Genomic DNA, 26,352 nt, shown 5'->3' on the forward strand with positions numbered 1-26,352 from the left:
CCACAGAGCAACTAAGCCCATGTGCCACAACTACTGAGCCTGCACTCTAAAGCCTGGGAGCCACAACTACTGAAGCCTGTGCACCCTAGAGCCCACGTGCCACAACTACTGAGCACACGTGCCACAACTACTGAAGCCCACACGCTCTAGGGCCCACGTGCTGCAAGTACTGAGCTGCACGCTGCAACTACTGAAGCCCGCACACCTAGAGCCGCCCTCCGCAGCAAAAGAAGCCACCACAATAAGCCTGTGCACCACAGCGAAGAGTAGCCCCTGCTCGCTGCAATTAGAGAAAAGCCCGTGCACAGCAACGAAAACCCAACGCAGCCAAAAAAATTAATTGATTAATAAAATAAAAGTAATGGTCTGGGGTCTCTTAGCTGAATATGAAAAATTGAGAAGTAAGTGGGGGTAGTGGTCAATGAGGTTGGAAAATAGGGAGGATTTGAACCAGTGGCTGAAAGGAGAGGGAACTGTGGACAAAAAGCAGAATGCCTGAGCTAGTGATTTCAGAGGTGGAGTCGTTGCTGTGATGAAAAAGACTAGAGGAGAAGATCTTTGGAGATATTTCCACTTTTGCAGTTTGAACACCTTCCCTTGGTGGAGATGAGTACATTTGCTTTCTATCGTCATTAACCTTACAACACCTTCCCCAAGGGGGTGTTCATTACCTCCCGAAACAGAGCAAAAATTAGCGTTTTTAGTTCTCTTGGATTTCAGGCACTCTGATCTGCCTCTTGGACTTCCTGTCACTTTTTCATCCATCCTTGAGTACATGTTCCTCCTTATGGGTCCTTTTATTTTTTTTAACTTTTTATTTTATATTGGAGTATAGCCGATTAACTATGTTGTGATAGTTTCAGGTGCACAGCAGAGGGACTCAGCCATACATACACGTGTATCCATTCTCCTTATGGGTCCTTGTAAACACTGAGCTCCTGAGAAATTCCACCATCCTACCACTCTGAGTCTGTAAATGTCTTTTGCTCATGTGTGTCATAATAGGCTAGGTTATTCTGTGCTAACAAAGGACCCCAAAATCTCAGGCTGGAAGGTATGGAGGCACTAAAACTTATCCGCATTTTACAAATGAGTAAACTGATCTTCAGGGTGTCTGTAAAACGTGCATGGCCCTCAGCGGGCAAAATCCTAGGAAGACGACACTTATATTTCCGCAAAGGCTACACCTAAACAATTAAATGCTCTGAGTGAACGCAGTTGTGCTTCCAAGTCCTCTGGACCACGATGCACTATGCAATCTGCGTCTTTATGCTAGTGGAGAAGTGCTCCCATCCAGAACTCAGTAACACCCACCCTGGGGCTGACGGGGGCGCTGGATGTAGATAGTGACCAGGGGCCCCATTCTAAATAGTGTGGAGGCGAGTCTGCTTACGACAGAGATGGCCAAGCAGGGGACATAAAACAGGAGAGACAGTGGAGTTCTCCGGGTGGGGTCCACGTTCTGTCACTGGGTACATTCTGTACACACGAGCCCCTCCCTTGCCTGCACTCAATTCATGAAGACTTGACTTCATCACGGAGGGGTTGGGGAAAGGTGGGGTCTGGCTCCGTGCGCCCCAGCCGGCGTCCCCCGCCCCGCGGCAACCCCTCCCAGATCAGGCAGAGCCCTGGACGAACCCCAGCGGGTAGAGAGGCGGGGAGAAGCTGCGGGGTGGAAGGCGGGGCGGGCCGCTGCCTAGCCGGCCAATAGGCGGCTCTCCAGCGCGGAGCCTGGAGAGGGCAGGGGATTCGCCACTAGCACCACCGCCTCCAGAGTTTCCCTTGTGGATGCACAGCCCTAGTGACTCCGCTCCTCCCGGCGCAGAGGGGCTCCAAGAGGCCGGAGGAACGCACTCGGGACGGGATTTCCGAGGAAAGGGAGAGGAAGGGCGCCCCACCCGCTCTGGAGGGGTTCAGTGAACGATGAAGGGCCGGCGGCGGCGGCGCCGCCGAGAGTACTGCAAGTTCGCGCTGCTGTTGGTGCTGTACACGCTGGTGCTGCTGCTCGTCCCCTCTGTCCTGGACGGCGGCCGCGACGGGGACAAGGGCGCTGGGTACTGCCCGGGCCTGCAGCGCAGCCTGGGAGTGTGGAGCCTGGAGGCGGCGGCGGCGGGCGAGCGCGAGCAGGGCGCCGAGGAGCGGCCCGCCGCGGAGGAGGACGCGGGCCGGTACCCCAGGTCCCGGGGCAACCTCAACGGCGCCGTCGGGGAGGCGGCGTCTCGCGAAAAGCAACACATCTATGTGCACGCCACCTGGCGCACGGGCTCGTCGTTCCTGGGCGAGCTCTTTAACCAGCACCCGGACGTTTTCTACTTGTATGAGCCCATGTGGCATCTGTGGCAGGCGCTGTATCCGGGAGACGCCGAGAGCCTGCAGGGCGCGCTGCGCGACATGCTGCGCTCGCTCTTCCGCTGCGACTTCTCGGTGCTGCAGCTGTACGCGCCGCCGGGGGATTCCGCCGCGCGCGCCCCAGACGCGGCCAATCTCACCACGGCCGCCCTCTTTCGCTGGCGGACCAACAAGGTCATCTGCTCGCCGCCGCTGTGCCCCGGCGCGCCCCGGGCCCGCGCCGAGGTCGGCCTCGTCGAGGACGCCGCCTGCGAGCGCAGCTGCCCACCCGTGGCTCTCCGCGCCCTAGAGGCCGAGTGCCGCAAGTATCCGGTGGTGGTCATCAAGGACGTGCGCCTCCTCGACCTGGGCGTGCTGGTGCCCCTGCTGCGCGACCCCGGCCTCAACCTGAAGGTGGTGCAGCTTTTCCGCGACCCGCGGGCAGTGCACAACTCGCGCCTCAAGTCTCGGCAGGGGCTGCTGCGCGAGAGCATCCAAGTGCTGCGCACCCGCCAGAGGGGCGACCGCTTCCACCGCGTGCTGCTGGCGCACGGCATGGGCGCTCGACCCGGGGGCCCGTCCCGCGCACTACCCGCCGCCCCGCGCGCCGACTTCTTCCTGACCGGCGCACTCGAGGTGATCTGCGAAGCCTGGTTGCGTGACCTGCTGTTCGCGCGCGGCGCGCCAGCCTGGCTACGGCGCCGCTACCTGAGGCTGCGCTACGAGGACCTGGTGCGGCAGCCGCGCGCCCAGCTGCGCCGCCTGCAGCGCTTCGCCGGGCTGCGCGCGCTCGCCGCGCTCGACGCCTTCGCGCTCAACATGACGCGCGGCGCGGCCTACGGCGCGGACCGGCCCTTCCACCTGTCGGCGCGCGATGCCCGCGAGGCCGTGCACGCCTGGCGCGAGCGCCTGAGCCGAGAGCAGGTGCGCCAGGTGGAGGCCGCATGCGCCCCAGCCATGCGCCTGCTGGCTTACCCTCGCAGCTGGGAAGACGGCAACGCCGAGCCGTCCGAGGACGAGGAGACGCCGCCGGAGACGGGAGCCGACGGCGCCACGTAGCCCCGCTCCCGCGCGCCCGGGACGGATCTGGGTAAGGTGGCCCCCGGCAGGGTAGGGTCAGGAAAGGGTCTTGGGGAGCTTGGATCAGCCTTCAGGGGGAGGGGAGGGATGCCATCTCAGATCGATCTCACCCGATGAAAATAGATCCGAGCGGTAGGGGAAGTCCAGCTGGGAGCATTTGGGAGAGTCATTGGGATCTCTAGCATAGCCCCCTGCCTTCTCAGAGGAAGACCCAGAGAAGCGAGAGGTTAATTATGGCTAAGGCGGAACGCAGGTCTCCACACTACCAGTTTCCCCTATGAAGTAAAAGGTAGGATCGTCTGTGGAGAATGAGGAATGGGGGAAGGAGAGGGAAGAGGGATATCACGGGTCTGAGCAGAGTAGAGAAGGTTTGAAAGTCACAATGAAACTTGAGACTGGGAATTGACATGAAAAGTACAGGATTTCGGGAACCGTATGAGGTCCATGATTATGACTTTATCTTGATGCCACTAGGTCCTGTGGGGAAACCTTTTGCAGCAGTGTTTGCAGGCACAGGGAAAACCAAAAGCAAAATTTGGGGGAAAGTTATTGACTCTCATCCTACCTACCCCTAATCTGTTTCATATTTCTCTGCCTCTGCGTCTCTGACGTGCAGACTCCGAGGCTTTCTTTCAGATTTACCAAACATACAGTCATAGGCCTCTCTTGCAACAGCTTTTGCACATGTGTGTGCCTCAGGCTCTGGTATACTGGCGTGGAATGGACTTTGCTTTCCCCTGGCTCGAGGGGTGGCTCCCCCCACCTCCCACCTCCGCCCCCAATGGCTGGCGCTCCCAGGATATTTGACCATATTCCGTTCACATCAGGTCACAAAAGCTGCCTGGTCTGCTTCCCCTAGTGCAGACAGAACCTCAGGGCTGGGCTTCCCTCACTCTGCCCGATCCACTTGAGAGATGGAACCTTGGATCGGCAGGAGCAGCTTTGGCTGTGACTGCTGAAGGAGCTTTGTGAAAAGACATTCCCTTTCTGCCCCCCCCCCCATTTTTTTCTTTCTCTGTAAAGCATATATCCTAAGGTATCCTAAGATGCCAAAATGGGGCTTAAATGATCTCAAAATGTGTTCAGTGTCTGGGTCGGTCTATGGCCTGTTCATTGGGATGAGGGAAGTTTGTTCTACGTGATGTTGACCTCAGGAGTCTAGTTAGTGGCATGGGAATGCGATTTCCCAAACTTTGTGTGAGCTGGAAGAGTGCAGCCTTCTGCACTGTGCAGTCCAGAGGAGGAAAAGCAGTGCCGGGTGGGCGGAAATGACTTAAGTTTCCATTCATTAGTTTATAGTGTAATTCAGTATTCCTCTGGGATGAAGCTCTGAGGACAATAGTCGAAGACGTTAATGAAGATGGATTTTGTTGTTGTGAATAGAGCCAGGGTTTCAGAGTGATTTCGGAAGCTGATTTTCCTCCTAGTGATCAAGTCGTTTTCTTAGTTTCTGTAATTGCTTAGGAAGTCTGTGTTCTTTCCTGATTTCCAGAGTGAAGGTAAAAGGAACAGGGTGACTTGTCACATTTTAACAAAAACATCCTTTCATCTGCTAATCCTGTATTTACAGATGTAACATAATGGGTCTCCAATCCTCCTTCACCGGTCTGAGGGAACGCCTCTGGAGGACAAATGGCTGCAGCATTTTATGGTTTTAAGAATTGACAATCTCCCAGAAACTCTGACTGTTTTTTTTTTCATTTTTACTAACATTTGGCACTGACTGGGGTGAGGTAAGAAAGTGAATAGAGAGGAGGGTTAGAGGACAGTCTTCATCCTCTAGGAGGTTAGAGTCTGTGCACGTGACAGTGACTATGGGGCCAGACATCGGTGCTGCTGTTTGGAAGAGCCAATGGGGCTTCCTTTGCAGGGCTGCAGGGACATCTGGGAACAAGCTTTAGGCTCTTTCAAACTCTGGTGACTGAGCTCTTCCTCCCACATTTCTGCTGGAATTATCGGGCACTTACTATGTCACCACCAACTAGTGGATTTATCAAAATGCTTGTATTCCTGGTTCCGAGAAAGGTAATGTTACCAACCAACTGATGAGTTTCCAAAAGTCTGTCACACTCCACTCTAGGAATGGGAAGGGGATGGATCCTCAGGTGCGATGTGTTGAGTTAGGCATTGTGGATATAGCATTACTGTGACTGTCGATGAAAATAAGCAATAAACAATCTATAATAAGAATAGGAAAGAGTTTTATTTGAGCCAAACTGAAGACTATAGCCCCGAAGACCGGAAGACAGTCAGATAACTCTGAGGAACTGCTCCAGAGAAGCTTGGTTTTCAGACCAGTTTTACATCTTGTCAGAACAAAGAACACTAAGCAACTCAGGGATCCGTTCCTTCAAGGTTTCCAAAAACAAACAGACAAACAAAACAAAACAACAGATCAGCACATACACCGCGAGCCAGTATGTCCTCAGCACCTGGGAAGGGAGTCTTATCGTTGAAGGAGTACCAGCATGAACGTCCCAGGAAGGAAGGCATTTAATCTTTATTTTTAACACAGACATTCTTTACTTCTGGTCAATGCGCCCTTTTCTTTAATAATTAAAGTAGAAGTACCGTGTACGTTTGATAGGCCACAAACAGGCTGTTTTAGTTAGCATCACATTCGGGTTAAATCATGTATAAGCCAGAATGACTTCCCCATACCTCCATATGTGAACATTTCTTTCATCATGACATATTATCAGTTTTACAGATGAGAAATCAGAGATTCAGAGAAGTCAGGTACCTTGCCCAAAGTCACACCTGGGCTGCTGGGCTGCTGAGCTGAGTGTTAGACCCCAGAGCTCAGAATCTCTCCATTATAACACACCCTCACCTGCCCCCCCTTTACCGTCCCCTGGCACCCTTTTGGCACTGCAGCCAGGCATAGTGGCTACTCTAGGGTGAGAACCACACTTAGCTTTATTACTAACAAACACTGAACAAACCAATAAAATATCCCTGAGCGCTGCCAACAGCACCTACACGGGAGAGCCCCTGACTCTATAGCCGTCCTCCTCATGGCTGTCCTTCGCTCGGGGCACCTGAGCACCCTTGGGGCACCCTCGGCTCAGCAGTGAAGAGGGACTGCACGTGAATTAACCTGAGCGACTTCTGGATGCTCCAGACCTGACAGCCGGGATTTGGCAGGGAGGGAGTCAGTGCGCTCTTTTCAGGGCTGGGTGGGGACCGCAGCACCAAACCAAGTCACCGAGGACCCCAGGCCCTTTCCATCTTCTTGGCTTTCGTACACCAACTTATCTTCCCACTGTCACAAGATGGTAGCCTCAACAAGAAGCATCACTTCCTCACCCAACCACACAGGGTTGTGAAAATGAAGAAAGGAAGGAAGGTGGTTACTAAGGGGTAGCGTTTTCCCTCATGTATCTCTCTTTCCTCCAATCTGGTTATAAAACCATCCCCAGAAACCCCTACCCCCATCGACTTCCTTTTATGTCTCACCGGCTAGAACTGGTCACGTGTTCTGCCCTAGCCCAGTAATTGGTGAAAGGGAAGGGGGTTGTCATGATTGGCTTAGACCAGTGCGTTCTCGGCCCTGGCTGAACATTACAGTCAACTGAGGAGCTTTTTTTTTCTTATGTCAATATTAAAAATACTTCATCCTCAGAGATTCTGATTTAATTGGTCTGGGGTGAGATCCAGTTATATAATCACTGTATAATCCCCCAGTGCACCCAAAGTTGAGAGCCACCTACCTGGACCCGTCATGCTTCATCCCTTGGGCTGAGCCCTTGCCCCTGGAACAGGATGAGGATGCAGACTAAAGTTGATGAGCAGCGAACTGTCTGCCATAGTCATTTATGTGAAAGAACTTGGAGCTGTGAAATACCAAGCAGCTGTAGGGTGTTAATATGGAAACGTCTTAAATTATTCACGGCTCCATTTATCACCCTCTCACATTCCTTCAAATGCTTCCTTGTCTGTATCTCCTTATCTCTAATCCATCATGGTACACTATCCACTACCATTCTGAACAGACTCATGTGCTGTCCTATCCTTTTCAGCAGGTATCCGTTTGACTTCTGCCCTTGGTAGGACCCAAGATTTCATTTCATTAGGCATTTAAGACATCTTGGTCTTTGTTCTTCACAAGATAGATGGACCCTCTGATTGAAATTAGGAAGGGAGGTAAGTACGTAACCGAAACCCCAACAATCAGAAAGTGTTCTTTCTAAGGAAACCATCCAAACAAAAAGAAATGAGCAGCCATCACCAAATCCCTAACAAAGCATTTTGAAAGTCATTCGATTTTAGTAAAGCCAAATGGCTTATGTATAAAAATCACTGAAAGGGAAATCTCTCGCTTAAACAGTAGTCTGTACTGCTAAAGAACGGCATTTGTTAAACATTGTTCCTACCTAGAATTTCTCATTCAACAAAATTTGTTCAAATCTCTAATTGTAGTAAAAGAATGAAGCTAGAACACTCCCTAACACCATGCACAGAAATAAACTCCCAATGGATTAAAGACCTAAATGTAAGGCCAGACACTATCAAACTCTTGGAGGAAGACATAGGCAGAACACTCTATGACATAAATCACAGCAAGATCCTTTTTGACCCACCTCCTAGAGAAATGGAAATAAAAACAAACAAATGGGACCTAATGAAACTTCAAAGCTTTTGCACTGCAAAGGAAACCATAAACAAGACGAAAAGACAACCCTCAGAATGGGAGAAAATATTTGCAAATGAAGGAACTGACAAAGGATTAATCTTCAAAATTTACAAGCAGCTTATGCAGCTCAATATCAAAAAAACAAACAACCCAATCCAAAAATGGGCAGAAGACCTAAATAGACATTTCTCCAAAGAAGATATACAGACTGCCAACAAACACATGAAAGAATGCTCAACATCACTAATCATTAGAGAAATGCAAATCAAAACTACACTGAGGTATCACCTCACACCAGTCAGAATGGCCATCATCAAAAAATCTAGAAACAATAAATGCTGGAGAGGGTGTGGAGAAAAGGAAACCCTCTTGCACTGTTGGTGGGAATGTAAATTGATACAGCCACTATGGAGAACTGTATGGAGGTTCCTTAAAAACCTAAAAATAGAACTACCATATGACCCAGCAATCCCCCTACTGGGCATATACCCTGAGAAAACCATAATTCAAAAAGAGTCATGTACCACAATGTTCATTGCAGCTCTATTTACAATAGCCAGGACATGGAAGCAACCTAAGTGTCCATTGAGAGATGAATAGATAAAGAAGATGTGGCACATATATACAATGGAATATTACTCAGCCATAAAAAGAAACAAAACTGATTTATTTGTAGTGAGGTGGTTGGACACAGAGTCTGTCATACAGAGTGAAGTAAGTCAGAAAGAGAAAAACAAATACGTTATGCTAACACATATATATGGAATCTAAAAAAATGGTTCTGAAGAATGTAGGGGCAGGACAGGAATAAAGACACAGATGTAGAGAATGGACTTGAGGACACAGGGAGGGGGAAGGGTAAGCTGGGACAAAGTGAGAGAGTGGCATGGACTTATATATACTACCAAATGTAAAATAGATAGCTAGTGGGAAGCAGCCGCATAGCACAGGGAGATCAGCCCGGTGCTTTGTGACCACCTAGAGGGGTGGAATAGGGAGTGTGGGAGGGAGACGCAAGAGGGAGGAGATATGGGGATGTATGTATATGTATAGTTGCTTCACTTTGTTATAAAGCAGAAACTAACACACCATTGTAAAGCAGTTATACTCCAATAAAGATGTTAAAAAAATTCCTAATTGTAAATTAATGTAGGTACTGTGTTCGAGCCAGAGGGCTAGAAGTTAGGATGGGGTGTGTGTGTGTGTGTGGGGGGCAGGGATGCAGTAAGGTGCGAGCAATTTTTAAAAACACATCCACATCCAAATTATTATTGCCCCCTTGTGAGGCTAGTGCTGCCTTTGACCAAGACATTCTTGGAGCTCCCCCTTGGGGCTGCCTTCCCAGGCAGGACCCCCTCAGTTGATGGTGGATTTAGTGTTTAGGAAAAATCACAGCTCATCAAATGTGGTGAGTGAAGCAGGGGAGGAGGCTGGTCCTGCGAACTGAGGTGTGGCCATAGAGTGGTAGCAGAGTCATTCCTTGGCTCATATGAAATCAGGTTTTATATTAGGGTACAGGAACCCAGGCATCAGAGCCTGGCTTTCCTGGTTACTACATGATTGACCTTGGCAAGTCCCTAAACCATTTTGGCTTTAGTGTTCTACCAGTAAGAAGACGAGGTTGAATTAAGAGGATTTATGAGTTTTCTTGGCACTAAGTGGGGGTGTGTGTGACATTTATTGAGTGCCTATTTTGTGTACTGTGTTACTAGCTTAGTGCATGTTGTCCGAGTTAGTCCTCATCTTAGCTTTATGAGGTACGTAGTATCCCCATTGTATGGATGGTGAAAGAAGCTCAGAGAGGTTGGGTAATTGCTAAGGATAACACAGCCAGCGGATTAAAATCAGGTGCTCTCTATTTTGAAACTAGTGTTAAAAATTTTTTAGGAATAATATAAGCACATGGCGAAAAAAGAGTTCAACAGTTTAGGAGGATATAAAATACCTGCCAGGCTCACTTCGTAGAAGTAACCACTACGTTTCTTGTGATATATGTCTAGAAATACTTTATGCAAATTCAAACAGAAGTATGTAGGCTTTTTGTACTTAAATCTCTTTAATTCCTTAAAATTTAAAAATTGAGATCTGACATAACATTATATTAGTTTCAGGTGTACAACATAATGGTTCACTCTTTGTATATATTGCAGTAGATCTCCACAGTTAGTCTAGTTACTATCCATCACCACACAAAGTTACGTAGTTGTTTTCCTTATGATGAGAAATTTTAAGATCCACTTTCTTAATAACTTTAAAATATATGGGAATTCCCTGGCGGTCCAGTGGTTAGGACTCCGTGCTCTCACTGCTGAGGGCCCGGGTTTGATCCCTGGTTGAGGAACTGAGATCCCACAAGCCGTGCAGCACGGCCAAAAAAATAATAATAATACACACACACACACAGCATTATTAACTGTAGTCACCATGCTGTATATTGCATATCCCTGACGTATTTATTTTATACCTGGGATTTTATACCTTTTGACCCCTTCACCCAGTGCCTCTGGCAACTACCAGTCTGTTCTTTGCATCTGCAAGTTCATGGGTTTTGGGGTGGGAGGCGGAGGGCTAGATTCCACATATAAGTGACAGCATACAGTATTTGTCTTTCTCTTTCTGACTTATTTCACTTAGCATAATGTCCTCAAGGTCCATCCATGTTGTCACAAGTGGTGATATTTCATTCTTTTTTTATGGCTGAATAATAGTCCCTTGTACACGTATATACCACATTTGCTTTATCCATTCATCCACTGATGAACACATAGGGCATTTCCATATCTTGGCTATTGTAAATAATGCTGCAGTGACCATGGGGGTACAGGCATCTTTTTGAGTTAGTGTTTTCATTTCCGTTGGGTAAATACCCAGCAGTGGAATTGTTAGATCACATGATGGCTCTATGTTTAACTTTTTGAGGCGCTTCCATCCCATCTTCCATAGTGGCTGCACCAACTCACATTCCCGCAATTCTTGGGTGACAGGGAGGGGCACTTTGTTGTACTGGATTTCTGCTGTCATCTACTTAAAGTCCAGAAACATGATGGCAAAGATGAGGTTATGAAAACCGTGCCTTTGAGGAAGATGGTGGAGAGAATTCAAATTCGCAAGTCCCAGATTCTAAATGATGAGGTAATCACTATCTTGGATAAGTACTTGAAGTTGTGCTATGGAGAGAACATGGCCATGGGGCACGTTCACCGCTCTCAGCCACCCATCTACCAGTCCCTGGCCAGAAGCTGAGGGCACGTATATCACCTGTTTTTTTTAAATAAGTAAATAAATAAATTTATTTATTTTTGGCTAAGTTGGGTCTTTGTTGCTGCGCGCGGGCTTTCTCTAGTTGCGGCGAGCGGGGGTCTACTCTTCGTTAGGTGCGCGGGCTTCTTGTTGCGGTGGCTTCTCTTGTTGCGGAGCACAGGCTCTAGGCCCACGGGCTTCAGTAGTTGTGGCTCGTGGGCTCGAGAACCCAGGCTCAGTAGTTGTGGTGCACGGGCTTCGTTGCTCCTCGGCATGTGGGATCTTCCCAGACCAGGGCTCGAACTCGTGTCCCCTACATTGGCAGGCGGACTCCCAAACACTGTGCCACCAGGGAAGCCCTATCACCTGTTTTTGAAAAGTCCCAATACTGACTACATTTAATAACTAAGGGCATATTTTTCGTTCTATAAATTTAGTGAGGATTTTAGGGACTATTTTTCAGTATCTTTGTGCCAGTTAAAGTGGGATGCTTTTTTTTTTTTTTTTTTGGCTGTACGGCTTGCGGAATCTTAGTTCCCCCACTGAGGATCGAACCTGGGCCCCCTGCAGTGGAAGCGCAGAGTCCTAACCACTGGACCACCGGGGAATTCCCTAAAGCGGCATGCTTTTCAATCTAAAAAGCTTAATTTTATAAAATTGACTTACTTTTCTAGACTAAAATTGTATATGCTTTTGGTAATTGGAAACTCTGAGAATATTGGCTGCTGATTGTTGCCGTCATGTTCTTACAAAATTATTTTCCATTTTTTATAGAATGTTCCCACAGCTAGCTGTGTCATAAGGTACTGCTCAGTTCATCCATTTATCCTTTGGCAAAGGGTCAGTAGTGTTTAGAGAAAGATTTGTGGGCTTAAACAAGGAACTTAATGCCAGCGAATTGATTTAAAATCCTTTACCGATTAGCATTAAACTTAATGATTAAGTATTTCACTTTTGTTTAGGGATTTTTCTGAGGGTCTTTTGTGAAGAATCTTTTCTAAGTAATTCTTTCCTTTCCTTTTCTGTGTCAGTGTTTCAGAAAATAGTGAACTCGAGTCCTCTGCTTTCTCTAAATCCACTTGTGACAAAAGCTAATTTGTGAGGTATGATTTAAAGGTTACAGAGATAAAACTAATGAAACCTAAAAAGACAAAAAGTTCCTATATCCTCTTTTCAGTAACTGTCAAGTATTTCATTGTAGGAATGTATTGCAACATATTTAACCAGTTCCTAGTCCCAACATTTCATTGCTGCATTTTTAATAGCATCTTTTGCATACATGTAAGTACATCTGTAAGAAAAATTTCTGTAGTAGGGTGATGGTATAGAGCAAAAGGTATACAGGCTTTTTTACATTTTGAGAGGTTAAGTTGTTAACGTTGCACCAACATCTGCCCCCACCAGCTGTTTCTTGGAGTGTCTGCTTCCTAGACTTTCAACAACAAGCATTTCATCTATTTATTTTTTCAGCATGGCTAGTGTGATAGGTGAAAAACCCTTTCTCCCAGCGCCCTGGCCCTCTCTGACCCTACAGTTCATCTCAGGCGGTGAATAAATGCCTCCCACCTCAGGTTGTGATAACCAGATGCCAAGATGAAATTCATTCCTTAGTCCTTCTTCGACGAACCTGGGTTTGCAAAGTGTCACTTCTGTGGTTCTTTTGAAGGACTGGACACATCTTGAAATCAAAGTGATCATCCCTTTATAAAACCACACTTACACAGGACATCAGATTGTAGCGAGCTTCTTATTAAGCTGAACTTCTCCTACTACTGCTGCAGGGGATTGTACCTAGTGACTCGAACTTCAGCTATTTCGGGACACTATCAGTGGGGAACTGAGGCTGATTTTAAATGAGGTTGAACTCTATACATTTTCTCTCTACTCCTGAGAGCCCTCTTTATTGGGGGGGGTGGAGGGCAGAAGTGCCCATTTGCAGTTGTTGAGGCAGGATTCAGAGGATTTTCAAAGAGGCTTTTTTAGTCTGGGCAGGGATTTGTTTCCCATGAATATTAATGTAATATAAATAATTGGGAGTGATGCTTTTAAAAAACATTTATAAGCAGCTGGCTTAAAATTCCTCAGTCCAAACAGTACAGAAAAGACTGAAACTGAAAAAAAGCCTGGCCCCTCATCCTCTCACTTCGTAATGGAACCTGAGGAACTTGCTCTATTGAAAGAACCATTTCTGCTCAGGTGCAGTATAAAATAAGAACAGTAGGGACTAAGAAACAGCTCTGGCCCAAGTTCAAGAACACAGGGAAGTGGAGAACTACTGGGGAGTTGAACAGGAAGCAGTTTCAGTCGGAGCAAAGTTGCTGAGCTCAGTGATGTCTGCATGGGAATGGGAAGCCTTCAGCTCTGCCCCAGCCCACAGGCGCCAAGCCAGAGCCCATCAGTCCACTGGATGCTGAGAAGACATTGGAACGGCAGCTGGCAGTGAATGTTTTGAAATCTGGGGGGTTAAGGGGTGGTGGAAGACGACCACCACGTTTGACTTCAATGATGACCGCAGTGAGCAAATTTCTCCTCCCCTGAAATGGATGCAGCAGGGGGCTTGGCTATAGAGTCACATTCTAAAAATAGCCACTGAGGTAGACTTGTGTTCTTCTTTTTTCTTTTTTTTTGTCATCATTATTTTTTTACATCTTTATTAGAGTATAACTGCTTTACAATTGTGTGTTAGTTTCTGCTTTATAACAAAGTGAATCAGTTATACATATACATATGTTCCCATATCTCTTCCCTCTTGCGTCTCCCTCCCTCCCACCCTCCCTATCCCACCCCTCCAGGCGGTCACAGAGCACCGAGCTGATCTCACTGTGCTATGCGGCTGCTTCCCACTAGCTATCTACCTTACGTTTGGTAGTGTATATATGTCCATGCCTCTCTCTCGCTTTGTCACAGCTCACCCTTCCCCCTCCCCGTGTCCTCAAGTCCATTCTCGTAGGTCTGTGTCTTTATTCCTGTCTTACCCCTAGGTTCTTCATGACATTTTTTTTCTTAAATTCCATATATATGTGTTAGCATACGGTATTTGTCTTTCTCTTTCTGACTTACTTCACTCTGTATGACAGACTCTAGGTCTATCCACCTCATTACAAATAGCTCTTGTGTTTTTCACTCGTGGAATGGAAGCCCTTTCTTGTAAGTGTTACCTTCAGGCAGAGGTGTTAGAAGGAGCCCCGAAGGCACAGGGAGAGTTGTCAGAATGCGGGGCAGTCTCTGGGCCCTGCCAGCAAGAAGCCTCAAATCTGGCCTGAAATCCAAACGCTTAGAGGGCCAGCTTGGACAGATTAATCTTGTGTGATTAAGATGGTTTGGTCACAGTAACCAGCAGGCTGGAAACAGCAGCCTAACTGAAAGGCTGAAGTCGAACATTACAGAAGCGTTTGTAAGCTATGGGGAGCGGGTGGGGACTCGAGACTCTGAGTTCTTTTGTAAAGATGATGAACTGGGGAAAGTTAGGAACAGCACAACTGGGAAGCTGGCTGAAGCAGTCCTGACATACATACAGATCAAGTGAACATCAAGGAAAAAATGTCCCAGGGCTTTGAGGGTCACTTTCCCCATGACTGAGACCAGACATTACCAAAAAGGACTCATTACTGCCTCGGAGAGCTTATGGGAACAGTAAGCCAAAAATACTAAAACCAAGATAATGTTTTAAAAATAGGACTTCCTTTCAAACAGCCTAGAGCTGGCGTATGTTAAATATACAGATTTTAGAAGCAATAAAATAGATGCTGTCTCTTCCTGTTAAATAAAGGATATTGCTAACAGGGATGTGAGAAGGGAAAACAATACATTTTTCAGGTTCTGCAAACAACAAAAAAGTTAAACTTTGTTGCCTTTCTGTGCACTCCCCTCCCCCACCCCATCCCCCCCCAGCTGGGAATTGCCAAGGAGACTATTTTACAAAAAGGAGATGGTTGGCTAAAAATAAACACACAGCCCTACCGAAGACCAACAAAACTCCCAGCATTATCGAATGCCTTTTAGATTTATTTTTATTTCTCAGCAGTCAAAGAGAAGGAGAAATCATTCTGAGCTCAGGAAAAATCCATGTCCTGCTCCTAAGTATGGCAATCTCTGGCAATCCTACAGGCCCAGGAGAAGACTGGTGTACGGCTCGCCAGTGTCCTGTGAGAACGTGAACCTGCTGTTGGCCATGGGGCTATTTCATCCCTGCCAGACTGTGCACAGTGCTAGGAAAGGGTGGCACAGACACAGTGCCTCGCTCCGCAGGGAGAGAGAACCAGAAGTGATGGGCTAGACTTGGGGTGACACACAAACTCTGTAACCTGACTAGCCATCCTAACCTGTGAATCCTGAAGCTGATCGGGAGTGGCCCTAGTGCCCCCCACTCCATTTGGCCCCCTGTAGAGGCCAAAGGGCTGCCTGAATGGTAGGTCCAAGCTTCCCAACCCTGTGCCCTCACTAACCTCTGCCAACCCCACTTGGTAGTTGGCAAACATCTACAAGTGGGCGGTCAAATATGTATTATAAAATACTGACTCCGTTCCTTTATTTGAGTTGGGAACGACTTTACTCACAAAAGCAAGTAGGTACACCAATTAAAATTGTATCTTGGAGCAGCTCAATGAAAGGAAAAAACAAAAGTCAACTAGCCAAACTCACGTCTTTCCAAGTTTTATTAACACTGGTTTGGAGCGCATTCCTTTTGTTCTGAAGTGAGCTCAAAAATTTAGGAAAGTTTTAGCTGGGCGTGGGTATGATAAAATTGGAAACGTGTTATTATTTTATTCTCTTCTATTGGGGAAATGTAATGGCCATTCCGTTTTTGCACTGGCTGACTCTGGGTCTTGACTAATGAGTCCCATGGAATGAGGTTTTATTCTGAATTCCGGAGCAGAGAAGTGAGTCCTCTTCTCCCACTGGAGGCAGGGAGGGATGGAGATGCAGCTCAGCTCTGGACATGGGCTGCCCAGGGTCAGGCAAGTGGCTTCTCCCCTAGTTTCCCCCTTTACCCCCCAGGCAAGAGTTTTGTTTGTTAGTGGTTTTTTTTTTTAAAGATTTCTTTGAATGTGGACCATTTTTAAAGTCTTTAAATTTGTGACAATATTGCTTCTGTTTTATGTTTTCGTTTTTGGGCGGCAAGGCATGTGGGATCTTAGCTCCCGGACCAGGGATCGAACCCACACGCCCTGCATTGGAAGGCGAAGTCTTAACCACTGGACGGCCAGGGAAGTTCCTTATTTTTCTTTTAAACTCAGTCTCTGTTTTCACCTAAAGGGAGAGTTGTTTCATGTATTAAATAGGACTGAAACTAGTATTGACTAATGCAAAGATACTGGTGCCCCCTGCCACTGCTACTTCATTTTTCAGATTGAAAGTCTGGAAACGATTTATAACATGTATGCTGCTTCAAGTACATTTCTAGGCTATTTGGGGGGTGTGGTTGTATTAGCAAACTCCATGTTTCCTGTTCCATTTTGCTTTAGAGTCACAGGGAGGGAACGCTTGCACTTTGACATTTCTGGTATTTCAAGTATTATTTTAACATTATCCCTAGGCAGCGCCCTTAAAAAAAAAAAAAGACAACTTAATGGCTCTATTGTCACAAACTTTGTCAGTTATTTCCGTTTTCCTTGGCACTGCATTTCACTAATTTGAGGTGAAAACAGGAAGGTGAAGAAAGCTTAACCAAGGTTAACATAAACTTAGATGGTAACATCACTCACAAGGGGACTGTTCCAGAGTAGGATATTGGGAGATGACCCCCCACACACACACACAAAACACGTCGCCCTTGAAAAGGAGGCTAATGCCTGTCCTCGGCCCATTTGTTCTGCAGCGGGTCCGAGAGGAAGGCTGTTACAATAGGCTGGAAAGTAATTCCCCCATGATAACGGGACCCACTGAATACCCGGAAACCTCAGCTCCCGCAGCCAAGATGCCAGGTCCCTGCACCAACTTTTAGCATCTGTGAAGTGGCTTCTGGTGGAGAACCTGGGGCACCTCACCTGGCACAAGTGTGTGCGCAGGGACAGGTGAAACCAAGAAAACTGGAAGGAAAGAGGGTCTAGTAGAAATCTACAAGTGCAATTCAAGGAGGGGAGGGAGGTGCCCATGCCGGTTCGCACAGCCACCGGGGACGCCCAGGGATCGGTATCTGACTTGAAACGGGCCAGGAAGGCCACTGAAAGAGGCAAGTTCATTTGGCCGAATCTTCTGTTCTCAACCTTGAAAGCCGGCAGGAAGTTGATTCTTCCTCCTCCCCATCCCAGCTTCAAACGTTGAAAAAAGTTTGATTAAAATGCTAAGAGTGTGTCTTCCTGGGTTATTCCACCCGGAGAGCCTCAGCCAAGCCAACTGCAGGCAATCACAGCCTGGAATGACGTTTCCCTTTGATGGCAATGAGGCTATTAGTAGGTCAACCAGCTGCAGTTAGGGCCCGGCTGGTCATTTAAGTACTCAGGGGAACTGTAGCAAAGGAGATAAAATACACCCAACTCATGGGAGTATGACTTTGAATCTTTAAGTAAACAATCCATTTTTTAAAAGTGCAAGTGAATTTGTGAATTAATTTGAGTATTAATTAAGCTATTAAGGAATGACTTCACACTTCAATGCCACATATTAAAAAAAAGCCTTTTATACATGCTTCACAAAACAATATACAGAAATCTCTGTAATTCTGGAAATTAATTGCACCAAGACAGTTTTTAAAATTATCTATTCTCTATTATCATACAGGATAGGTCTTGAAATAGTTTTGACTTCAGAATGACCAGAAGGGTCTACACCATTTCAGGTGGTTCAGGCAGTAGTAAACATTCTCCCCAGACGCTGGACAAGCGGAAACAATTTTAACCAAGAAGTTTAGTAGCTTAAAATTTACTTCTACATTGTTAAACATCTAGCAGTTGTAAAAGGGCAAAGCTGGCTACTTGGTAACTGTAGCTGGCTGATAACCTGAGCGTTCACTTTTAAACTATGCATGCAAACTTGAATACTTCATTGCTCCAAATGAATCAGGCCCCATAGTATTAAGAAGAGTGGGGTCTGGAGTTAATTAAATTCTTAATCCTATATCTAAGGAGCTTAAGAATTTGGGGGATCATCACACTAAGAATTCATGGACATGTTAGTGTTTTAAACACAACCAAAAGTAATTAAAATGGGAGGAAATTAACTGATAGTTTTTGTAGGGTCTACTTGGAGGTGAAGTGAGAACTGGAAGGTATTTGAGCATCCCTGCCCTGGTGCGGTGACATTCAGGAACTGAGACCAAACCAGAAGAACAGGAATCCATTTCTGATGTGAAGAAAGGGCCTTGTGGGGTTGCTGCCTGGGAACAGCCTGGCTTAGCAGGACTTCAGAATTGTTCTTCAAATACCCCAGAGACAGTAATAGATCTTTGAGGGCACCTGTTTCTCCTCTCCTCCCACCTTGTACTGCTGGGTGATTTGATAAAAAGAAAATTTGGACTTACAAAAAGCAGCTTTTCAGGTAGATTTTAAAAATTTTTTTAAAGAAGGTTTTTAATAAAAGGACTTAAAGAGTGCTTATGGGTCCACAGGTTGGGCTGATAGTATCTCCATAAACATCTGTCAGGACATGGGATATGATCAAGCAACATTTAGCACTTGGTTAGTTTTTGACAGAAAGCCACCCTGAGTTACTGCCAAGTGTTCTCAGTCTTTAAAATGACCCAAATGGAGAGCTGAATGCATTGTACAAAGAAAGAGTGACAGAGGAAAACTTTTTATTTTGAAATAACTATAGACTCATGGGAGGTTGCAAAAATAGTACAAAGAGGTCCAGTGTACCCTTCACCCAGCTTCTCCCAAAGGTAACATGTTACACATCTTACACATAGATCAATATCAACACCATGAAATTGACATTGGTACAATCTACAGGCCTTATTCAGTTTTTAACAGTTTCTACGTGCACTCATTTTGTGTGTATGTGTGTGCATAGATCTGCGTGATTTTATCACATATACGTAAACATCACCACAATCGAGATACAGAACTGTTCCATCAGCAAAAAGAAACTCTTGTGCTATCCCTTTATAGTCGCATACCCTACCTCATCCCACCCCTTTCCCTGGCAAACACCAATCTGTACCCCATCTCTATAACTGTGTTATTTCAAGATTGTTATACAAATGGAATCATACAATATATAACCTTTTGAGATTGTCTGTTTTCATTGAGCGTAATTCTCTGGATATCCATCCAGGTTGTTGCATGTATCAATTCCTTTTCATTGCTGAGTAGTTTTCCATGGTATGGATGTACCACAGTTTGTTTAACCATTAACCCATTTGAAGGGCATTCAGATTGTTTCCAGTTTTGGACTATTACAAATAAAGCTGCAATGCATATTTGGGTATAGGTTTTTGTGTGGATGTAAACTTTCATTTCTCTGAGATGAATGCCCAGGAGTGGAATTGCTGGTTTGTGTGGTATATTCTGTTTAGTTTTATAAGAAACTACCAAACTGTTTTTCAGGGTGGCTGCACCATTTTACATTCCCACCAGCAATGTATGAGAGAGAAATTTCTGTGCAGCCTCGCCAGCATTTGGTATTGTTGCTCTGTTGTATCTTAGCTGTCCTAATAGGTATGAAGTGGTATGTTATTGTACTCATTTGCATTTTCCTAGTGGCTAGTGATGTTGAACATCTTTTTGTGTGCTTATTTGCCATCCATATCTCCTCTTTGGTGAAATGTTGGTTCAGGTGTTTTGCCCATTTACTAACTGGATTGGTTTTTACTCTTGAATTTTGAGAGTGATTGGTATATTCTAGATAAAAGCCCTTTGTCAGATATGTGGTTGCAGATATTTTCTCTCAGACTGTATCTTGTCTTTTCATCCTAACAAGATCTTTGGCAGAGCAGAAGTTTTAAAATTTTGATGAAATCCGATTTATCATTTTTTCTTTTGTAGATTGTGCATTTGATGTCATGTCTAAGAACTGCCTGTCCCTCACCAGTATCACACTGTTGTGATTAATGTCGTTAGCTGTAGCTTAATATTGAATAGAGTGACTGTTTCTACTCTATTCTTTTCCAGAAAGGTTTTAGCTATTCTAGTTTTTTTGCCTTTCCATATAAATTTTAGAATAAGCTTCTCTGTATGTATAAAAGGCATTGATAGAATTTGGTAGGAATATTGTTAAAACTATAAATCAATTTGGGGAAAAAATGACATCTTTACTTGAGTCTTCCAATCCATGAACATAGTTATATCTCTCTATGGATTTAGATTGTTTGATTTCTTTTATTGGTGTTTTGTAGTTTTTGGCATACGGGTCCTTTATTGTTTTGTTAGATTTATACCTAAGTATTTAATTTGAGCGATCATAAATAGCATGAGTTTTAAAATTTGGTTTTAAGACGTTCATTTCTAGTATATATAAAGTTGATTTTTAAATATTGATCTTGTACCTGCAAATCTGCTGAATTCACTTATTAGTTCTAGGAGTTTGTTTTGTATTCCTTGGGATTTTCTATGTACATAATCATATAAACACAAATAAGGACTGTTTTCTTTCTTTCTTTCCAATCAATATGGCTTTTCTTTTTCTTGCCTTATTTCATTGGCTAGAACTTCTAGCACTATGTTGAATAAGAATGGTAAGTGCAGACACCTTTGTGTTCTTCCTGATCTTAAGGGGGAAGTATTCAGTCTTTCACCATAAATAATGAGGTTAGATGTCGGTTTATGTAGATTTTTATAAACATCTTTATTGGAGTATAATTGCTTTACAATGGTGTGTTAGTTTCTGCTTTATAACAAAGTGAATCAGCTATATATATATATACATATATCCCCATATCTCCTCCCTCTTGCGTCTCCCTCCCACCCTCCCTATCCCACCCCTCTAAGTGGCCACAAAGCACCCAGCTGATCTCCCTGTGCTATGCGACTGCTTCCCAGTAGCTATTTTACACTTGGTAGTAAATATAAGTCCATGCCACTCTCTCACTTCGTCCCAGCTTACCCTTGCCCCTCCCCATGTCCTCAAGTCCATTCTCTACGTCTGTGTCTTTATTCCTGTCCTGCCCCTGTGTTCTTCAGAACCATTTTTTTTTCTTTTTAGATTCCATATATACGTGTTAGCATACAGTATTTTGTTTTTCTCTTTCTGACTTACTTCACTCTGTACAGACTCTAGGTCCATCCACCTCACTACAAATAGCTCAAATTTCATTTCTTTTTATGGCTGAGTAATATTCCATTGTATATATGTACCACATCTTATTTATGCATTCCTCTGTCGATGGACATTTAGGTTGCTTCCATGTCCTGGCTATTGTAAATAGTGCTACAATGAACATTGGGGTGCATGTGTCTTTTTGAATTATGGTTTTCTCTGGGTATATGCCCAGTAGTGGAATTGCTGGGTCATATGGTAGTTCTATTTTTAGTTTTTTAAGGAACCTCCCTACTGTTCCACGTAGTGGCTGTACCAATTTACATTCCTACCAACAGGGTAGGAGGGTTCCTTTTCCTCCACACCCTCTCCAGCATTTATTATTTGTAGACTTTTTGATGATGGCCATTCTGACCAGAGTGAGGTGATACCTCATTGTAGTTTTGATTTGCATTTCTCTAATAATTAGCAATGTTGAACATTTTTTCACGTGCCTGTTGGCCACTGTATGTCTTCTTTGGAGAAATGTCCATTTAGATCTTCAGCCCCTTTTTTGATTGGGTTTTTTTTTGATATTGAGCTGTATGAGCTGTTTGTATATTTTGGAAATTAATCCCTTGTTGGTTGCATCATTAGCAAATATTTTCTCCCATTCTGTTGGCTGTCTTTTCGTTTTGTTTATGGTTTTCTTTGCTGCACAAAAAAGTGGCTTCCTTAGGTTACACGTATGTAACTAATCACAACCTACTGGTCTCAACATTTTACTACCACCTCAAGTGAAGTGTAGAAACTTTATGTCCATTTAGGTTCCATTATCCTGTGCCCTTTATAATTCTCTTATAATATTTTCTCTCTGTATATTGAGAACTACATCATACAATGTTATAATTTTTGCCTCAACTGTCAAACATAATTTTTTAAACTCAAGAGAATAGTCTATTAAATTTACTTCTATTTTATCCTTTCTGTTCATTCTTCATGATGTTTCAAGTTTCCTTCTTTTATCCTTTCTTTTCTGCTGGAAAAACTTCCTTTAGCAGTTCTTTTACAGCAGTTCTATTGGCAATAAATTCTCTTAGTTTCCTTCATCTGAGAATGTCTTTATTTCACATTCATTCCTGAAGGATATTATCATGGAATATAGAAGTCTGAGTTGACAGTTATTTTCTTTCAGCTCTTGAAAAATGTCATGCCACTTCCTTCTGGCCTCCATGGTTTCAGATATGAAATCCACTGACATTCAAATCATTGTTTCCATAAGTAGTGCATCATTTCTCTCTAGTTGCTTTCAAGATTTTTTCTTTGTCTTTACTTTCCCGAAATTTGATTATGCTGTATCTTGGTGTAGATTTCTTTGGGGTTTCGTTGGGGTTCACCCAACCTCTTGAATCTGTAGGTCTTTTGCCGAATGTGGGAAATTTTTAGCCGTATTTATTCAAGTACTTTTTCAGCCTCAATCGCTATCCCCTCTTTCTGGAACTCTGATTTTAAAAAAATGAACACTAGATCATTTATTGTAGTACCACAGGTCCCTGATGCCCTGTTCATCTTTTTTCACTCTACTTTCTCTCTTTTGTTCAGATTGGGTAATTTCTATAGTTATATTTTCAGACTCACTAATTCTTTACTGTCATCTGTATTCTGCAATTTGGCCCATCCAGTGAGCTTTTAAAACTTTGGTTATTGTATTTTACAGTTCTAAATTTTCCATTTGGTTCCTCTTTCGTTTTTGTATTATATTTCTTTGCCAGGAATTTTTTTTTTTTTGCTTCAAGTGTGTAACTGCTAATTGAAGTATTTTTATGATGGTAGCTTAAAATCCTTCTTGGATAATTTCAGTATCTATGTTGTTTCAGTGTTGGCATCTGTCAGGTGTCTTCTCTCATTCAAGTCAAAATCTCCCTGGTTCTTGGTTTGACAAGTGATTTTTTTACTGTATCCTAAACATTTGGCATACATTTGAACATATATTATGAATCTCTGAATTTTATTTATTTTAGCAGGCCTCCACTGACAATGTGCTGGTAGAAGAAGGGGTGCATCACCTGGTTATTGCCAGGTGGGGGTGGTAGTCCAGAAGCCCTGGCTTCCCCTAGGCCTCTGCTGACGGGAGGGGGGATTTTTTTTGTTGAGGTGCTTGGGTTCTTTCTAGGCTGACCCTTTCCCTGCCCTTTGGCTAGAGATAACAGGCTTTTCATGGGGCTTTTATGGTCTATGGCCATTGGTATTTCTGGCCTGCTGGATTCTTCAGCATCCATCCTAGGATATTGAGGAGGCAAAAAGAAAACCCAGGCAACTCACACCTGTGTTGTTCCTCAACTCCCAAGGTCCCTAGTCAGTCCAGCTTGTTTTTCCTATCCTTCAGAGTCTTATCTTCATCTTATAAATATATTTGGGAATTTTAGTTACACTTTGTGGGAGGAATAAGGAGCAATGCATCTATTCTACCTTACCTGGAACCACAGTCAGCCTGTCTGGAAATTGGTTTTTATTAAACTAATTTCAACTGAAATTTGACATGCTGGCTCTTTCTTTATGTAAATAACCAGTACTAACAGAATGCTAAAGGTCATGAGACAGGCCTCAAGGCATTTATGAAATCAGTTCTTGTCTAATGCTTAATGTGAATCTTTATTGCACATTTTTAATCACCTTGAAAGTGCTCCTTACCCAAACTCTGCTGCATCAGTAGTTCTATCAAGTTTTACTACATTAGAAAATGATGTCAAATTTGGCACATAGCCGGGATCAGAGGAAGGATCACAAGAAAGCCAGAAACCGGTGGCAGAACTAGCACGAACATCGTCAGTTCACCCTTTGCCGCTCCCATAAAGTGATGCAGCAATGTGTTTTAATGGAAGATGGAAAAAGCCCAGATCCCACAGAGGTAGGAAGCTGGACTCGTTGCTTATATACAGCCTCAGTTTTATAGAACAGCTGATCGTTGTTGGCATGATTTATTTCGCACATATGAACCAGTACACAAGTGAAAGGTGGATGGTTACATGGTCGGTGCCTAAAGGTACAGCTTCAGTCCCAGCCCTTACCCCACTCTACCCAGCAGGTCTCAGAAAGTTTTCTTCTCAACAGGTGCCCCACAGCAGCAGCTGCAGAAAGCACAGTCACACTGAGAGAGGTGCCCCCATCTTTATCCTCACCAAACACCTCTTGGGTCACAAGCAGAAATGATAGATTCTGATTCTGTATGGGTCTACAGCATTGGATAATGCAGCTTAGGTAGGGAAGATTATAGGTTTCATATTTAAGAGGCCTTATGTCATCAAGGTTCAACAGGCTTTCCGTGGATTTCTGTGTTCTGAAGTTCAAACATCCTTTGTTCCTTCCCTTCCAGGTCAGTCACCACGAACCAGGCCACTCAGCACGTTGTCCCAGCATTGGAGAAGCCATGCTGTGGAGGCAGTCTATCACACTGTCAGAGACTGGGGCTTGACTTGGTACCAACTGCTGTGCTATTCTGCGGAGCAGGAATATTATGAGCTGTTAAATAATGACTGACACATTGGTTGAAATGAAGTTTCCAGTAAGGAAGTGACAGTGCAATGTGGATGATTATGGCAATAAAATAGGAAGAGCTTTAGTTCCCAGCCTGACCCTGCCTCTGCTGGAGCCATGTCAACAAGGCGTTCTCAGAACAAAGAAGAGACGTGATTTGGTACCATTTCCCATCAGCAGGTGTCTGGACAAAACATCAATGTGAATAAGGTTCAAGTGCAGTCCTGTGTATCTTGATTAAATTACTTAAATAAAAGGTCTGGGTGGTATTTTTTAAAATCTGACTCATCTAGCTCTAATTCAAATAGCTCCCCTCACCCCGACCCTTGAATGGATTTTTAAAAAGTAATTTCTCTCCCTGGGGTGGGAGAACCCTAATGAACTGAAAGAAATTTTTGCTTTTATATTGTTCTATCTGATGTTTTTGTAAATTATATTATTAAATGACTCTGGAGTCACTGTTAATGACAAGATTTGGTTCTGCTCTGTTATGATGTAGTTCAATTGCATGGTTTAGGGAAAAGCTAGTCTACATACAAAAGAACACAAAGACTATGAAGGAAACTATAGCGAGCTCAATAATCTTAGCAACTAGCCAACACTCAAAGCCTGTTAAAGATGATTGCAGGCCAGGAGAAGTCACAGGCAGAGACCAGGTTTAAAGTGTTTCTTTTCATCCTAAGGCACATTTTTAACATCTAAAAAAAAAATCTGTTGCTGTGATTTTTAGATCTAATTTTAAAACTAAAAATTTTCAAGCATCTCAATTAGGGGTCAGCAAAAAACTTTTCTGTAAAGACCCTGATAGTAAATAGTTCAGGCTTTATGAGCAGCTAGTTGTTCACTGCTGTTACAACTCCTCAGCTCTGCGTGAAAGCAGTCACAGACAGTATGCAAATGAGTGAGTGGAGTGTGTGCCAGTAAAACTTTATTTACAAAAACAAGCAGTAGGCTGGATTTGGTCCAGGGGCTGCCGTAATTTGTCAATCTCTGTTCTAAATGAAGTTGGAGAGGAAGAGCTTCCACCCAGAACAGAACCTCTCTGTGAGGGAAAGAAACAGACTAAGAACAGGATCATACTGCATTCTTCTACTAACGGACAATACTTTTAGAAATACAAAGCAAGATGAGCTCACCCAGTTAATCTTTTTATTTTGAGTTTTGTTAAAAAAAAAAGCTTTGAGAAAAATGTGTTAAATATCAGTAAAGGGCAGGAAAACATGTAGCTAGCTTTATAATATCAATCTAAACATATACACAAAGGCAAACATTAAGTAAAATGCTAGGGAAAGAGAGCACTTTGGGGGCCTAACTCCAGTTTTTCTTATTGCACATAAATAAAGGTTGCTGATAACTCCAAGTCTTCACTTTTTCACAGTTAGACATACTTTAATATTATTTTATATAACATGTTTATATAA

At 44.2% G+C, this 26,352-nt stretch overlaps 1 protein-coding gene across 1 annotated transcript; it reads left to right on the top strand.

Moving 5' to 3' along the window:
- Positions 1-1,923: 1,923 nt before the first annotated feature.
- Positions 1,924-24,832, top strand: CHST7 (carbohydrate sulfotransferase 7; the record flags this gene model as incomplete). Its single annotated transcript, XM_082864081.1, has 2 exons — positions 1,924-3,418; positions 24,771-24,832. The coding sequence occupies one exon, from the start codon at positions 1,924-1,926 to the stop codon at positions 3,385-3,387; it is 1,464 nt and encodes a 487-aa protein (XP_082720207.1). The 3' UTR covers positions 3,388-3,418; positions 24,771-24,832.
- Between the last annotated feature and the right edge of the window lie 1,520 nt (positions 24,833-26,352).

This window comes from Leucopleurus acutus (assembly GCF_964270905.1).
Source record: "Leucopleurus acutus genome assembly, chromosome: X".
Classification (NCBI taxonomy): Eukaryota; Metazoa; Chordata; class Mammalia; order Artiodactyla; family Delphinidae; genus Leucopleurus; species Leucopleurus acutus.